This window comes from Salmo salar, chromosome ssa14, assembly GCF_905237065.1.
Source record: "Salmo salar chromosome ssa14, Ssal_v3.1, whole genome shotgun sequence".
Taxonomy (NCBI): Eukaryota; Metazoa; Chordata; class Actinopteri; order Salmoniformes; family Salmonidae; genus Salmo; species Salmo salar.
The window spans coordinates 39,053,490-39,072,043 of NC_059455.1; the positions used below are offsets into that span (position 1 = coordinate 39,053,490).

The following is an 18,554-nucleotide window of genomic DNA, read 5'->3' on the forward strand; positions in this document are numbered from 1 at the left end:
GGCCAGGTATGGTTCTCAATCAGGGACAGCTGTATATCGTTGTCTCTGATTGGGAGCCATACTTAGGCAGCCTGTTTTCCTCTGGGTTTTGTGGGTGGTTAATTTCTGTTTAGTGTTGCTAACCTGACAGAACTGTTTGGCTGTCAGTTTTTGTTTCTTTGTTTATGTGTTCTCAGTACAATAAATACATGATGAGCACTCAACACGCTGCCCCTTGGTCTACTCCCTGCAACAGCCGTTACAGAACCACCCACCAAAAGAAGACCAAGCAGCGTGGATTGGAGCACCGGGGGGAAGGATGGGCATGGAAGTTGGAACGTCGATTCTGGGAGGACAAGTTAAGGGAGCTACAGGAGCCTGAGAGGCAGCTCCCCCCCCAAAATTGGGGGGGGGGCACACGGGGAGTTGGGGTAAGTCAGGTTGGAGACCAGAGCCAACTCCCCGTGCTTATTATGGGGAGCGACAGATCAAGCAAGCACCCTGTTATGCTGAGTTACGCACTGTGTCGTCAGTGCGCAGCTATAGCCCGGTGCGGTCGATACGGGCTCCTCAGCGTTGCCGTGCTAGAGTTGGCACTCAGCCAGGGAGAAGTGCGCCGGCGCAGCACATCTGGCCACCAGTGCGTCTCCTAGGTCCAGCCTACCCTGCGCCTGCTCTACGCACGGCAGCCGTCATTCCCCAGCACAGCCCAGTTCGCCCTGTGCCAGTGCTCCGCCTGTGCCGGGCTATAGTGACAACTCAGCCAGGACAGGTTGTGCAGGCCGTGCACTCCAGTCCTCCAGTGCGTCTCCAAGACCCCGTCTATCCTGTGCCTGCTCCCAGAGCCAGGCCTCCTGCATGTCTCCCCAGCCTGGTGAGTCCTGTGCCTGCTCCCAGAGCCAGGCCTCCTGCATGTCTCCCCAGCCTGGTGAGTCCTGTGCCTGCTCCCAGAGGCAGGCCTCCTGCAAGTCTCCCCAGCCTGGTGAGTCCTGTGCCTGCTCCCAGAGCCAGGCCTCCTGCATGTCTCCCCAGCCTGGTGAATCCTGCGCCCAGAGCCAGGTCTACTGCAAGTCTCCCCAGCCTGGTGAGTCCTGTGCCCGCCTGTCCGGAGCTGCCAGAGTCGCCCACCAGTCCGGAGCTGCCAGAGTCTCCCGCCAGTCCGGAGCTGCCAGAGTCGCCCGCCAGTCCGGAGCCCGCGGCGAGGGTCCCCAGTCCGGGGTCGGCGGCGAGGGACCTCGCTCTAGAGGCGCCACCAAAGTGGGGTGAGCCAGTGGTGGAGCAGGGTCTGCATCCCGCCCCTGAGCCGCCACCACGGATAGATGCCCACCCGGACCCTTCCCTATAGGTTTAGGTTTTGCGGCCGGAGTCCGCACCTTTGGGGGGGGGTACTGTCACGCCCTGGCCATAGAGAGGGTTTTAATCTCTATTTTGGTTAGGCCAGGGTGTGACTAGGGTGGGCATTCTAAGTTCCGTTTTCTATGTTTTGTGTATTTCTTTGTTTTGGCCGGGTATGGTTCTCAATCAGGGACAGCTGTATATCGTTGTCTCTGACTGGGAGCCATACTTAGGCAGCCTGTTTTCCTTTGGGTTTTGTGGGTGGTTAATTTCTGTTTAGTGTTGCTTACTTGACAGAACTGTTTGGCTGTCGGTTTTTGTTTCTTTGTTTATGTGTTTTCAGTACAATAAATACATGATGAGCACTCAAGACGCTGCCCCTTGGTCTACTCCCTGCAACAGCCGTTACACATGGAGGACTGATTGGCCAACTGTATGGCTCTAATGAGGCACCATGGACAGCGCCAAGGTTCTTATGGCATTATGAGAAATCTGAAAATAGTGAACCAAAGAGAAGCACAAATTGGACCCATTTTGAGGCAGATTCTCCGCAATTTTGTGTGAAAATGTAATCACCAAAATTACTCATTCAATTAGACCCTCAAGTCTTCAAACCAACATTTTATTTTTGTGTGGGAAACGATAAACACTCACATAATCAATTGGAGGAGTGAATAGCAACTACTACAACAACAACAACGGCAAAAGCAAACTGCTACTACTAGAGCACAAACAGTTATGTCGCCATGGCAATTCCCATTAGTAGAGGATCCAGTTTGAAGTGGAACTACTTTGTAGAAATGAAACAAACAGTCATTATATCGGTCTAAAAATAGGTCATTTTTCGACTCAAAATTCAAATTATGTAGAGTAAGTCATTGTTGGCAGAATTAAATGTATGCAGTCAATGCGTGATTAATAAAATTCACCAATAAATCGCTAGGTAGGTAGTCTAATAAATATTGCTATATCAGGTTGTAAATCACAGCTAGCACATTGTTAACTGCCTCCAGCCATTCAGGAGATGAACTGTTTCAGGTTCACTGACCCAATGCTTTGCACAAAAACAGATTGAAAAGGGCAGTGATTGGGAATCTCAACACAATAAATCTAGCTATGCAGTCCCGTTACGTGGCTAGTGCTATAGCTAGATGATATATTTATGCAGGCCTACTTATTTAGCAAGCTAGCTATATGGCTTGATAGCTAGCTAGAACCTAAACTGACACAGAGCCTTGTACTGTAGCTCGCTAGCTAGCTGCTGGAAGGATGTGATGTTATCGCCTGGACAAGTGTGTGAGTGGAAGACTTTTCCCCCAATGTTTTATTTTCAGCTTTGGTGGCTACAGCTATTAGGATCACTAAGCTAGCTACTCATTTACTCAAACTTGAACAACTGTTAGAATATCTCTTAGTGGGTTATTATGGGACTGGGGGCAGGCTGCAGGAGGCTCAGCAGGCTACTATTCCTCATCATATTCACTGTGCAATTTCGACCACGTACTGAAAAAGTTTGAGAGGGTTTGCCTACCACCCACTGTGCTGGACTTTAGCACATCTGGCTCAGGCTAGATAACCTTGTTGTTATTATTGTGCATAGGCAACTTATTTTTTTATTTCTGTATTTATTTATTTATTTTCATCAAAGAAAACAGTGTGCAGGTGTGGTTGGAAGCCTAAGGGCTTATATGAAAACCACACCACAAACAAACAATATATAATAAATAAGTACAAAAAAAAAGTTTGTTAAAACAGATAACAAAACCTACTAATTATAAATGTATAAATAAATTGATCAGTAATCACAAATATATATATATTGTTTTGTTTAAATGTGTGTGTGCATGTGTGGATGTGAGTGTGTGAGAGTTAGGCTTCATGGAGGAGATTACAGAGTAGTTTGGTTCATCAGGCTGAATCCCAGTCTTCCCTTGAAGTTATTGAGGGATGATGATGTTTTGGCAATGTGAAGATAAAAATTCCAGAGTATGGTACCTATATTTCTGATAGAGAATGTACTATGTGAGGTGCGGCAGTGGGGAGGGTGCGGCAGTGTCTTGTGTTATATAGAAGGATTTCAGAATGAACCAGGAAGAATCCTACCGAGGGAGAGATAGCCTACCTGTTGGTTGTTTGATCAACAGGACTGTAAAGTTCCCAAAAGTAAGACACCCATGGTATTTATATATTTGCAGAAAACCAAATCAGGTTTCTTTTGTGACTTTTGCTACTGCTTTCTAAACAATGATCTAAACAAAGTTGCGCTGTTCTGATGCCTGTAAACACAGCCCAGAAGCACGTCTAGTACCGTACGCAACACTTCCTCTCCAAACTCCACTCTACACTCTTAGAAAAAAAGGTTACAAAAGGGTTCTTCGGCGGTCCCCAAAGGATGACCATTTTTGGTTCCAGGTAGAACACTTTTAGGTTCTACCTGGAACCAAAAGGGTTCTTCCTGCAGCCAAAAAGGGTTCTTCAAAGGGTTCTCCTATGGCAGGGATGGGCAACTTTGATGGGGCCACAGTGGTTCGTGGGTCAGCAATTCTACACATTTTGCAATAGGGTGGAGGCAAATATTTACAGTTCTTAATATGATAACTGATGATCAATGGGCCCCATGCCGCTCGGTAATTCGACCATGCTTACTACAAGTTTAGATAGCTGGCCGCTAGACTAACTTACCAATATAAAAACAATTTGGTAATATGGGCTAATTGAGTGAATGCTGACGCACAACCAAATAATAGAAATTGTGTATTCTATTATTCTAACTCCCAATAATAAGTTGAGACTCCGACTGAGTACCATATTTTTTTTTTGTCTGTTTAACACCAGCCAATCTCAGCACTCATCTTCCATGCATGCCAAGTATCCTCCTCTACCCATCATGCACCGCTCTGTGTGTTTGCCGCATAATGTCTTCAGAAAATCCAATTATCCAAAGGTCATGTGCACACACAGGGCCCAGTGCATCCATCCACCATCCTCCATCCGCTCCATCCTCCATCCGCACCATCCGCCATCCACACCAGGGGCCCAACCAAGCACAAAGTACCCCTTCAAAAAATGAATCGAGCAGAGGCATATATGTACTGTAGATGAACAAATAACTAGATATGAAGGCCGACGGAAAAACCAGCTAATCAGAAATCCATTCCCGAAGCCAACAAAGAGACAGAAAATGTATGGAAACATAATTAAACCCATACGAGGAACGCTAGCCTAACTGAATCATAGGTTGGTAATAATAACAATTAGCAAGACATACAGTATGATCATAGTGAGCAACCCCTCCGGTGTACCATATTATCATCCCTCCACCCCACCTGCACCTCCTTAGGCGTCTTAATTGATTAAATGTGTTTGCATCTCTAATATGCTGCCTATGAAGACGAGCTGACGCCTTCTGGGATTCACAGGTCAAAGGGGGAGACGGTGACGACACTGATGGTGATTAGGATGCAAAGTGTGTTTAAAAGCTTAAACCCTCCTGCCAACAACATCACACATATTTTAGTGAGAACAGCAAAGTAAACCTCCTGGCACTTGACAAACGACTGGGAACAAACTAACATATGCAGCTTGCAGACAGGGCCGGGTCCAGACTGATCATCTGTCTCACGGCTTATTGGGCATCAGCCAACAACTAAATGTCTGAGAAGGAACTCAGTGACCTTACAGCACCTATACCCAGAACTGCTTTTTTATTCATTTATGCAGAAGTCCAAATAGATTGGGGACCAATAGTTCCTGGTTACAGAACAGTGGGGTGTGCTGGTTGCATATTCTATGCTTGACAGAGCATTCTATGATTGTCTACCTAGACAACTTGTCTAGACAACCTTCAGCATAATTCACTACCCCTCACTCCCCCTCAATACCTCTCACTACCTCTCAATACCCAATTCACTATCTACAATTCACTACGCCTCACTACCCAATTCACTATCTACAATTCACTATCTACAATTCACTACTCGTCACTACCCAATTCACAATTTTTTTATTTTAGCTTTTTATTTTAGCTTTATTTAACCAGGTAGGCAAGTTGAGAACATGTTCTCATTTACAATTGCGACCTGGCCAATATAAAGCAAAGCAGTTCTACACATACAACAACACAGAGTTACTCATGGAGTAAAACAAACATACAGTCAATAATACAGTAGAAAAATAAGTCTATATACAATGTGAGCAAATGAGGTGAGATAAGGGAGGTAAAGGCAAAAAAGGCCATGGTGGCAAAGTAAATACAATATAGCAAGTAAAACACTGGAATGGTAGATTTGTAGTGGAAGAAAGTGCAAAGTAGAAATAGAAATAATGGGGTGCAAAGGAGCAAAATAAATAAATAAATATATACAGTAGGGGAAGTGGTAGTTGTTTGGGCTAAATTATAGATGGGTTATGTACAGGTGCAGTGATCTGTGAGCTGCTCTGACAGCTGGTGCTTAAAACTAGTGAGGGAGATAAGTGTTTCCAGTTTCAGAGATTTTTGTAGTTCGTTCCAGTCATTGGCAGCAGAGAACTGGAAGGAGAGACGGCCAAAGGAGGAATTGGCTTTGGGGGTGACCAGAGAGATATACAGTGAGGGAAAAAAGTATTTGATCCCCTGCTGATTTTGTATGTTTGCCCACTGACAAAGAAATGATCAGTCTATAATTTTAATGGTAGGTTTATTTGAACAGTGAGAGACAGAATAACAATTAAAAAAATCGAGAAAAACGCATGTCAAAAATGTTATAAATTGATTTGCACTGGGCAGTTCTTGGATGTGCTTCCCTTTGTTGTCTGTAATGGTTTGCAGGCCCTGCCACATCTGACGAACGTCAGAGCCGGTGTAGTACGACTCGATCTTAGTCCTGTATTGATGCTTTGCCTGTTTGATGGTTCATCGGAGGGCATAGCGAGATTTCTTATAAGCTTCCGGGTTAGAGTCCCGGTCCTTGAAAGCGGCGGCTCTAGCCTTTAGCTCAGTGCGGATGCTGCCTGTAATCCATAGCTTCTGGTTGGGGTATGTACGTACGGTCACTGTGGGGACGACGTCATCGATGCACTTATTGATGAAGCCAATGACAGATGTGGTGTACTCCTCAATGCCATTGGATGAATCCCGGAACATATTCCAGTCTGTGCTAGCAAAACAGTCATGTAGCTTAGCATCTGCTTCATCTGACCACTTTTAATATTGATCTAGTCACTGGTGCTTCCTGCTATAATTTTTGCTTGTAAGCAGGAATCAGGAGGATGGAATTATGGTCAGATTTGCCAAATGGAGAGCGAGGGAGAGCTTTGTATGCACCTGTGTGTGTGGAGTATAGGTGGTCCAGAGTTATTTTCCCTCTGGTTGCACATTTAACATGCTGATAGAAATTTGGTAAAACTGATTTAAGTTTCCCTGCATTAAAGTCCCTGGCTACTAGGAACGTCGCCTCTGGGTGAGCGTTTTCTTGTTTGCTTATGGCAGAATACAGCTCATTCTATGCTATCTTAGTGCCAGCCTCTGACTGTGCTCTGTAAACAGCTACAAAGAATATAGATGAAAACTCTCTCGGTAGGTAGTGTGGTCTGCAGCTTATCATGAGAAACTCTACCTCAGGTGAGCAATAGCTCGAGACTTCCTTAGATATTGTGCACCAGCTGTTGTTTACAAAATACATAGACCGCCCCCCTTTGTCTTACCAGACGCCGCTGTTCTATCCTGCCGGTACATCGTATAACCATCGTATAACCGTTCAGCCATGACTCCGTGAAGCATAAGATGTTACAGTTTTTAATGTCCCGTTGGTAGGTTAATCTTCCCAGTAACTCGTCCATTTTATTGTCCAAAGATTGCATGTTTGCTAGCAGAATTGAGGGAAGTGGGGGGTTTATTCGATCGCCTCCGACTTCTCAGAAGGCAGCCCGCTCTCCAGCGTCTCTTTCTCCTTCTCCTCTTCACGCAGATCACTGGGGTCGGGGCCTGTTCCCGAGGGAGCCGTATATCCTCCGCCTCGGGCTCGTCAGATTCGAGAAAGAAGAAAAAGGATTCTGCTAGTCCGTGGTGAGTAATCGCAGTCCTGATGTCTAGAAGTTATTTTCGGTCATAAGTTACAAAAAACGCAGATAAACAAACAAAAACACAATCGGTTGGGGGCACGTAAAATGTCTGCCTTCTGCTCCGGCGCCATCTTACTCAATACTGTGATTTTATTGCAATTCGATGTTCCAAACATATTGCTCACCATATGTCTGCCGCAGACGGACAAGAGAAAGCCATGAGAATGAGTTTTGATCTATCAAGGAAATAAAAGTGCTGAAAACAAATTGTCTCCCTACTTAAAAAGAAAATGGAGAATAAGCTATGAAGGGAAAATACTGGATATGTAACTGTATCGATTTTCCCCCCTCATCACTAATAGCCATCTAGCTTTATTAGCATTTCCATCTATAGTGACTATATTAAACCATGTAGCATGTAGCCATGATGCTGTGAGTGGGTGCTACAGATTAATAGTGGATGAGATGAGTTTCCATGTTACAAGCTCTAAGAGTCCAAGTGAATGGTGCTATATGTCTACTATAATTACAATCATTCATCCTTTCACCATGACCACAAATAGTGGATGAGTCGAGGTCGAGCTCCCCTTGAGGCAATCTATTATGATAATTATACTAAGCCATATAGCGTTTAGGGGTGGGGGGTGGTGGTCCTACCTCTTCCCACTGGTGGATGTAGCGTTTAGGGGTGGGGGTGGGGGTACTACCTCTTCTCACTAGTGGATGTAGCGTTTAGGGGTGGGGGTGGGGGTACTACCTCTTCTCACTAGTGGATGTAGCGTTTAGGGGTGGGGGGTGTGGGTCCTACCTCTTCCCACTGGTGGATGTAGCGTTTAGGGGTGGGGGGTGTGGGGTGGGGGTCCTACCTCTTCCCACTGGTGGATGTAGCGTTTAGGGGTGGGGGGTGTGGGGTGGAGGTCCTACCTCTTCCCACTGGTGGATGTAGCGTTTAGGGGTGGGGGGGTGTGGGGTGGGGGTCCTACCTCTTCCCACTGGTGGATGTAGCGTTTAGGGGTGGGGGGTGGGGGTCCTACCTCTTCCCACTGGTGGATGTAGCGTTTAGGGGTGGGGGTGGGGGTCCTACCTCTTCCCACTGGTGGATGTAGCGTTTAGGGGTGGGGGGGTGTGGGGTGGGGGTCCTACCTCTTCCCACTGGTGGATGTAGCGTTTAGGGGTGGGGGTGGGGTCCTACCTCTTCCCACTGGTGGATATAGCGTTTAGGGGTGGGGGGTGGGGGTCCTACCTCTTCCCACTGGTGGATGTAGCGTTTAGGGGTGGGGGTGGGGTCCTACCTCTTCCCACTGGTGGATGTAGCGTTTAGGGGTGGGGGTGGGGGTCCTACCTCTTCCCACTGGTGGATGTAGCGTTTAGGGGGGTGTGGGGTGGGGGTCCTACCTCTTCCCACTAGTGGATATAGCGTTTAGGGGTGTGGGGTGGGGGTCCTACCTCTTCCCACTAGTGGATATAGCGTTTAGGGGTGGGGGGTGGTGGTCCTACCTCTTCCCACTAGTGGATATAGCGTTTAGGGGTGGGGGTGGGGGTGGGGGTCCTACCTCTTCCCACTAGTGGATATAGCGTTTAGGGGGGGGGGTGGTGGTTCTACCTCTTCCCACTGGTGGATGTAGCGTTTAGGGGTGGTGGTTCTACCTCTTCCCACTGGTGGATGTAGCGTTTAGGGGTGGGGGTCCTACCTCTTCTCACTAGTGGATGTAGCGTTTAGGGGCGGGGGTGGGGGGTGGAGGTCCTACCTCTTCTCACTAGTGGATATAGCGTTTAGGGGTGGAGGGTGGGAGGGGTGGTGGTCCTACCTCTTCCCACTGGTGGATGTTGCGTTTAGGGGTGGGGGGTGGGGGTGTGGGGTGGGGGTCCTACCTCTTCCCACTGGTGGATGTAGCATTTAGGGGTGGGGGGTGGTGGTCCTACCTCTTCCCATTGGTGGATGTAGCGGATGAGCCGGGACAGCCTCAGCAGCCTCAGCAGACTCAGGATCTTAGTGAAGCGTACGATCCTCAGGGCCCTGGCCGTCTTATACATCTCAGAGTCGATCCCCTTCTCCACGATCAGGAAGATATAATCCACGGGGATGGAGGAGACAAAGTCCACGATGAACCAGGTCTTCAGGTACGTCTTCTTGATGGTCTTGGGGTCCAGGATGATGTCAGAGTTGTCCTCGATGATGATGCCAGTGCGGAAGTTGAGGACCAGGTCCATGAGGAAGAAGGTGTCGGAGATGACGTTGAAGATGATCCAAGGGGTGGTCGTCCCATCGTTGAAGAAGGTGATGCCCACCGGGATGACAATCAGGTTACCCACCATGAAGAGAAGCATCGTGAAATCCCAGTAGAACCTGGAGAGAGAGGAAGAGAGAGAGTGCGCGCGCATGCATGTATGTATGCATGCATGTATGCATGCATGTATGTATGTATGTGAGTGAGTGAATGAGTGAGTGAGTGAGTGAGTGAGTGAGTGAGTGAGTGAGTGAGTGAGTGAGTGAGTGAGTGAGTGAGTGAGTGAGTGAGTGAGTGAGTGAGTGAGTGAGTGAGTGAGTGAGTGAGTGAGTGAGTGAGTGAGTGTGTGTGTGCGTGTGTGGGTGTGTGCGTGTGTGGGCAGGAAAGGGAGAATCGAGAGGAGGAGGAAAGGGGCGGAGTAGAGGATAAAACAGAGTGAGCGAGAACAGAGAGAGAAGCTGACAGGCAGTGGAGACTTTCTAACAAAGGCTGGTGAGAGTGGAAACAAACTACATAGACCTACAATAGATCAGGGTGAAGGATAATGTTAAGCTAATTACTATTGATGAAGTAAAATTAGTATGATTGTTGTAAATCATTGTTTTAGTAAAAAACATTAACCTATTATTATTGTAGTGGACATAGGACTATGTGTGTGTGTGTGTGTGTGTGTGTGTGTGTGTGTGTGTGTGTGTGTGTGTGTGTGTGTGTGTGTGTGTGTGTGTGTCCTCACAGTCCACATTGTTCCATAAGGTGTTATCAGTTTTTCAAATCAGATTTTACTGCTTGCATGAGTTACTTGATGTGGAATAGAGTCCCATGAAGTCATGGCTCTGTTTAGTACTGTGCGTTTCCAGAGTCCATTCTGTACTTGGGGACTGTGAAGAGACCCCTAGGTGGCATGTCTTGTGTGGTAAGCATGGGTGTCTGAGCTGTGTGCTAGTTGTTTGAACAGACAGCTTGGTGCACTTAACATGTCAATGCCCCTCACAAATACAAGTAGTGATGCAGTCCATCTCTCCTCCACTTTGAGCCAGGAGAGATTGACATGCATGTTACTGATGTTAACTCTCCGAGTACATTTAAGTGCCATCCGTGCTGCTCTGTCCTGGACCAACTGTAATTTGCCTATGTCTCTCTTTGTGGCATTTGGCCATATGACTGGGCAATAGTCCAGGTACAACAAAACTAGGTAATTTATTAAGGACAGACCTCTCCTCATCTTAGCTACCATAGCATCAATATGTTTTGACCATGACAGTTTGCAATCCAGGGTTACTCCAATCAGTTTAGTCTCCTCACCGCTCAATTTACACATCATTCATTACAAGATTTTGTTGAGGTTTAGGGTTTAGTGAATGATTTGTTCCAAATACAATGCGTATTACTTGCCACCCACTCTAAAACTGACTGGGCTCTTTGTTAAGTGATTTCCCTTGCTGTGCTAGCTGACGTATAGTGTGGAGTCATCAGCATACATAGACACACAGGCTTTACTCAGTGCCAATGGCAGGTTATTAGCAAAGATTTAAAACAGTAAAGGGCCTAGACTGCTGCCCTGGGGAATGCCCAACTATACCTGGATTATGATGGAGAGGCTTCCATAAAAAAAAACACCCTCTATGCTCTGTTAGACAGAATGCTCAATCCACGCTATAGGAGGGATGTAAAGCCATAACGCATTCATTTTCCAGCAGCAGATTATGACGATAACGTCAAAATCTCCACTGAAGTCTAACAAAACAGCTCCAACAATTTTCTAATTATCAATTTATTTCAGCCAATCATCAGTCATGTGTGTAAGTGCTGATAGTCAGTTGATAATTTGTTTACTGTGAAATAGCATTGTATCTGGTCAAACACAATTTTTCCTAAAAGTTTACTAAGGATTGGTAGCTGGCTGAGTGGTCAGCTGTTTGAGCAAGTAAGGGATGCTTTGACATTCTTGGGTAGCAGAATTACTTTTCCTTCCCTCCAGGCCTGAGGGCACACACTTTCCTGTAGGCTTAGATTGAAAAGATGGCAAATAGGAGTGGCAATATACAGTGCCTTCAGAAAGTATTCAAACCCTTTGACTTATTACACATTTTGTTGTGTTACAGCCAGAATGTCAAAATGGAAGAAAAAAGAAAAATAAATCCTACCCATCAACACACAATACCCCACAAGGACAAAGTGAATACATGTTTTTAGACATTTTAGCAAATATATTGAAAATTAAATACAGAAATATTTAATTTACATAAGTATTCACACCCCTGAGTCAATACAGTTGAAGTCGGAAGTTTACATACACCTTAGCCAAATACATTTAAACTCAGTTTTTCACAATTCCTGACATTTAGTCCTAGTACAAATTCCCTGTCCTAGGTCAGTTAGGATCACCACTTTATTTTAAGAATGTGAAATGTCAGTATAATAGTAGAGAGAATTAATTATTTCAGCTTTTAGTTCTTTCATCACATTACCAGTGGGTCAGAAGTTTACATACACTCAATTTGTATTTGGAAAAATAGCCTTTAAATTGTTTAACTTGGGTCAAACGTTTCGGGTCGCCTTCCACAAGTTGGGTGAATTTTGGCCCATTCCTCCTGACAGAGCTGGTGTAACTGAGTCAGGTTTGTAGGCCTCCTTGCACACACATGCTTTTTCAGTTCTGCCCACAAATTTTCCATAAGATTGAGGTCAGGGCTTTGTGATGGCCACTCCAATACCTTGACTTTGTTGTCCTTAAGCCATTTTGCCACAACTTTGGAAGTATGCTTGGGGTCATTGTCCATTTGGAAGACCCCTTTGCGACCAAGCTTTAACTTCCTGACTGATGTCTTGAGATGTTGCTTTGATATATCTGCCAAATTTTCCTTCCTCAGGATGCCATCTATTTTGTGAAGTGCACCAGCAAAGCACCCCCACAACATGGTGCTGCCACCCCCGTCCTTCACGGTTGGGATGGTGTTCTTCGGTTTGCAAGCCTCCTCCTTTTTCCTCCAAACATAACGATGGTCATTATGGCCAAATAGTTATATTTTTGTTTCATCAGACCAGAGGACATTTCTCCAAAAAGTACGATCTTTGTCCCATGTGCAGTTGCAAACCATAGTCTGGCTTTTTTTATGGCGGTTTTGGAGCAGTGGCTTCTTCCTTGCTGAGCGGCCTTTCAGGTTATGTCAATGTAGGACTCGTTTTACTGTGGATATAGATGCTTTTGTACTGGTTTCCTCCAGCATCTTCACAACGTACTTTGCTGTTGTTCTAGGATTGATTTGCACTTTTCTCACCAAAGTACGTTCACCTCTAGGAGACAGAACGCATCTCCTTCCTGAGCGGTATGACAGCTGCGTGGTCCCATAGTGTTTATACCTGCGTACTATTGTTTGTATAGATGAACGTGGTACCTTCAGGCGTTTGGAAATTGCTCCCAAGGATGAACCAGACTTGTGGAGGTCTACAATTTTTTTTCTAAAGGACTTGGCTGATTTCTTTTGATTTTCCCATGATGTCAAGCAAATAGGCACTGAGTTTGAAGGTAGGCCTTGAAATACATCCACAGGTACACCTCCAATTGACTCAAATTATGTCACTTAGCCTGTCAGAAGCTTCTATAGCCATGACATAATTTTCTGGAATTTTCCAAGCTGTTTAAAGGCACAGTCAACTTAGTGTATGTAAACTTCTGACCCACTGGAATTGTGATACAGTGAATTATAAGTGAAATAATCTGTCTGTAAACAATTTTTGGAAAAATTACTTAGATGTAAAAAAAAAAGTAGATGTCCTAACCGACTTGCCAAAACAATAATTTGTTAACAAGAAATTTGTGGAGTGGTTGAAAAATGAGTTTTAATGACTCCAACCTTAATGTATGTAAACTTCCGACTTCAACTGTACATGTTAGAATCACCTTTGGCAGAGATTACAGCTGTGAATCTTTCTGGGTAAATCTCTAAGAGATTTGCACACTTGGATTGTACAATATTTACCCATTATTCTTCACAAAATTCTTCAAGCTCTGTCAAATTGGTTGTTTATCATTGCTAGACAACCATTTTCAAGTTTTGACATAGATTTTCAAGCAGATTTACATCAAAAGTGTAACTCGGCCACTCGGGAACATTTACCGTCTTCTCTGTAAACAACTCCAGTGTATATTTGGCCTTGTGTTTAAGGTAATTTCCTGCTGAAAGGCGAATTCATCTCCCAGCGTCTAGTGGAAAGCAGACTGAACCAGGTTTTCCTCTGGGATTTTTCCTGTGCTTAGCTCCATTCCGTTTATTTTTTATCCTGGAAAACTAAATTAAAAGCATATCCATAACGTGATGCAGCCACCACTAAGCTTGAAAGTGTGGAGAGGGGTACTCAGTAATGTGTTGTATTGGATTTGCCCCAAACATAACACTTTGTTTTCAGGACAAAAAGTTAATTGATTTGCCACATTTTTTGCAGTATTATATTAGTACCTTGTTGCAAAGAGGATGCATGTTTTGTAATACGTTTATTCTGTACAGGCTTCCTTCTTTACACTCTGTCAATTAGGTTAGTATTGTGGAGTAACTACAATGTTGTTGATCCACAGCCATTAAACTAACTGTTTTAAAGTCACCATTGGCCTCATGGTGAAATCCCTGAGCAGTTTCCTTCCTCTCCGGCAACTGAGTTAGGAAGGACACATGTATCTTTGTAGTGACTGGGTGTATTGATAACACCATTCAAAGGTTAATTAATAACTTCACCATGCTCAAAGAGATGTTCAATGTCTGCTTTTTTTTACCCATCTACCAATAGGTGCCCTTCTTTGCGAGGCATTGAAAAACCTTCCTGGTCTTAGAGTTTTAAATTCACTGGTCGACTGAGGGACTGAGGATACAGAGATGAGGTAGCTTGACTGAGGGTAGAGAGATCAAATCAAATCACATTTTCATTGTCATTTGCGCCGAATACAACAGGTGTAGACCTTACAGTGAAATACTTACTTACAAGCATGGTAAACACTATTATTGCACACAGTCCATGCAACTTATTATGTGACTTCTTAAGCACATTTTTACTCCTGAACGTATTTAGGCTTGCCATAACAAAGGGGTTGAATACTTATTGACTCAAGACATTTCAGCTTTCCACGTTTAATTAATTTGCAAAAATTTCGAGAAACATCATTCCACTTTGACATTACGGGTTATTGTTTGTAGGTCAGTGACCATAAATCTCAATTTAATCAATTTTAAATGTAGGCTGTAACACAACAAAATGTGGGAAAAGTCAAGGGATGTGAATTATTTCTGAAAGCAATGTAGTCTGCTATCATCCTGAGACATTTTCCAATCAAGTTGTCAGACGCAGGTGGCTTGTCATTGTTGATAGACAACAATCGTTTTTCACCTCTTCCACACTCACTTTACGGAATTAAAAATGGTGTGAATTGAACCATCTTATTTTTGCCCAAATGTCACGGTTGTTGAAAGGAGGAGCGGACCAAAGTGCAGTGTGTGTGTCGTTCCACATTTTATTTACACTGTGAAACTATACAATACATAAATAAACTGAATGACAAAAACAACAAACCGTGACGCAGAGGTGAAACATACACTGACTCAAAGTTAATCTCCCACAAAACCGAGGTGGAAAAAAACCCTACTTAAGTATGATCTCCAATTAGAGACAACGAGGACCAGCTGCCTCTAATTGGAGATCATCCCAAACAAAACCCCAACGTAGAAATACAAAACTAGAACCTGAACATAGAAATAGAAAACATAGAGAGAAAAAAACCCTGTCACACCCTGACCTACTCTACCATAGAAAATAACATCTTTCTATGGTTAGGATGTGACAGTACCCCCCCCAAAGGTGCAGACTCTGACCGCACCTAAACAAAACAACAACAACAACAAAAAAAGAGGGAGGTCAGGGTGGGTAACTATTGTCTATGGCGGCTCTGGTGCAGTACACATAACCTTCTCATCCCGCGGACCTCCCACAGAGGAGGCGGCTCCGGTTCGGGGAGTAACCCCCATCCGCCCGCTGATCCCTCTGCTTCTGTGCCACCGGACCATGGATCGTCGTCGTCGGAACCGGACTGTAGATCATCGCCGGAGGCTCTGTACTGCAGACCGCCGCTGGAGACTCAGGGCTGCGGACCGCCGCTGGAGGTTCCGGGCTGCGGACCGCCGCTGGAGGTTCCGGGCTGCGGACCGCCGCTGGAGGTTCCGGGCTGCGGACCGCCGCTGGAGGTTCCGGGCTGCGGACCGTCGCTGGAGGTTCCGGACTGCGGACCGTCGCTGGAAGTTCCGGACTGCGGACCGTCGCTGGAGGTTCCGGACTGCGAGCCGCCTCAGGAGGTTCCGGACTGCGAGCCGCCTCAGGAGGTTCCGGACTGCAGGCCGTCTCAGGAGGTTCCGGACTGCAGGCCGTCTCAGGAGGTTCCGGACTGTAGGCCGTCTCAGGAGGTTCCGGACTGTAAAACGTCTCAGGAGGTTCCGGACTGTAAAACGTCGCCGGAAGCTCCGGACTGGGAACTGTCGCCGGAAGCTCCGGACTGGAAACTCGCCGGAAGCTCCGGACTGGAAACTGTTGCCGGAAGCTCCGGTCTGGAAACTGTCGCCGGAAGCTCCGGACTAGGAACTGTGCCCGGAAGCTCCGGACTAGGAACTGTCGCTGGAAGCTCCGGACTAGGAACTGTCGCCGGAAGCTCCGGACTGGGAACTGTCGCCGGAAGCTCCGGACTGGGAACTGTCGCCGGAAGCTCCGGACTGGGAACTGTCGCCGGAAGCTCTGGACTGGGAACTGTCGCCGGAAGCTCTGGACTGGGAACTGTCGCCGGAAGCGCTGGACTGGAAATGCGCACTGGAGGCCTGATGCGTGGGGCTGGCACAGGTGGCGCCAGACTAGTAACACGCACCTCAGGGCGAGTGCGAGGAGCAGGCACAGGATATACTGGCCCGTGGAGGCGCACTGGAGATCTCGAGCGTAGAGCTGGCACAACCCGTTCTGGTTGGATGCTCAACGTAGCTCGACAAATGCGGGGCGCGGGCACAGATCGCACCGGTCTGTGAATGCGCACTGGCGACACAGTGCGCATCACCACATAACACGGTGCTTGCTTCGTCACTCACTCCCCACGGTAAGCACGGGGAGTTGGCTCAGGTCTCCAAACTGACTCTGCCAATCTCCCCGTGTGCCAACCTCAAAAAAAAATTGGGGGCTGCCTCTTGCACTTGCCTCGTGGTTGGTATAGTGCCTCGTAGTATCGCCGCTCTGCTCTCACTGCCTCAATTTCCTCTTTAGGACGGCGATACTCCCCAGCCTGCCTCCAGGGTCCTTTCCCATCCAATATCTCCTCCCAAGTCTATTTGTCCTGCTGACCACGCTGCTTGGTCCTTTGGTGGTGGGAGATTCTGACACGGTTGTTGAAAGGAGGAGCGGACCAAAGTGCAGCGTGTGTGTCGTTCCACATTTTATTTACACTGTGAAACTATGCAATACATAAATAAACTGAATGACAAAAAACACAAACCGTGACGCAGAGGTGAAACATACACTGACTCAAAGATAATTTCCCACAAAACCCAGGTGGAAAAAAACCCTACTTAAGTATGATCTCCAATTAGAGACAACGAGGACCAGCTGCCTCTAATTGGAGATCATCCCAAACAAAACCCCAACATAGAAATACACAACTAGAACCTGAACATAGAAATAGAAAACATAGAGAGAGAAAAACCCTGTCACGCCCTGACCTACTCTACCATAGAAAATAACATCTTTCTATGGTCAGGACGTGACACCAAAATTGTATTTAAGGTCCTCCAAAGCTTTTTACTATCATTCTTTATAGAATTTATCTTTGCTTCATAGTACCTTTTCTTCTTCTTTTTATTTAGTTTAGTCAAATGATTTCTCAATTGGCAGTACATAAAATCAATTTAGCTGAGGTGTAAAGAGCAGGTTAAACGGTTGGGTGCTGCTGATGACAGTCAGAGGTAGAGGTAGAGGGGAGAGGTAGAGGGGAGGGGAGAGGTAGAGGTAGAGGCAGAGGGGAGAGGTAGAGGTAAAGGGGAGAGGTAGGGGTAGAGATAGAGGGGAGAGGAGAGGTAGCGGGGAGAGTGGGAGGTAGAGGGGAGAGGTAGGGGTAGAGATAGAGGGGAGAGGTAGAGGGGAGAGGTAGAGGTAGAGGGGAGAGGTAGAGGGGAGAGGTAGAGGTAAAGGGGAGAGGTAGGGGTAGAGATTGAGGGGAGAGGTAGCGGGGAGAGTGGGAGGTAGAGTTAGAGGGGAGAGGTAGAGGGGGAGGTAGAGGTAGAGGGGAGAGGTAGAGGTAGAGGGGGAGGTAGAGGTAGAGGGGGAGGAAGAGGATGAGGGGGAGGCAGAGGGGAGAGGTAGAGGTAGAGGGGAGAGGTAGAGGTAGAGGGGGAGGAAGAGGATGAGGGGGAGGTAGAGGCAGAGGGGAGAGGTAGAGGGGGAGGTAGAGGATGAGGGGAAGGTAGAGGTAGGCTAGTGGGTGTTCAGGTCCACACAGTCAGAGAGGGCTCACTGCAGGTGCAACGCTGAGTCATTACACTGCGACTGAAGCAACAAGGTGTGAATTAACCCCTTTAGTCATGCTATTTGTGAGAACTACGGCATGCCAACTCCTATGAGACTTGTATTTATTGTGTTGCATAACTCTCCTCAAAACTATATGCTCAAATTACATACACTGAGTATACCAAATATTAGGAACACCTTTCTAATTTTGAGTTGCATCCCCCCACCCACACCTGCTTCTGCCCTCAGAACAGCCTCGATTCGTTGAGGCATGGACTCTACATGGTGTTGAAAGTATTCCACAGGGATGTTGGCCCATGTTGACTCCAATGCTTCCCACAGTTGTGTCAAGCTGGCTGGATGTCCTTTGGGTGGTGGACCATTCTTGAAATACATGGGAAACTGTTGAGCATGAAAAATGAAAAGCTCTTAAATGTTTTGTCTTTCCCATTCATC

General features: G+C 46.3%; 1 protein-coding gene across 1 annotated transcript in view; it reads right to left on the minus strand.

The window, feature by feature from the left end:
* Positions 1-18,554, minus strand: part of LOC106569543 (potassium/sodium hyperpolarization-activated cyclic nucleotide-gated channel 2) — a 71,660-nt gene that overhangs the window by 49,562 nt on the left and 3,544 nt on the right. The window contains exon 2 of the mRNA XM_014141001.2: positions 9,277-9,700. Coding sequence (XP_013996476.1) covers positions 9,277-9,700 — 424 coding nt within the window. The remainder of the gene's footprint in view (positions 1-9,276; positions 9,701-18,554) is intronic.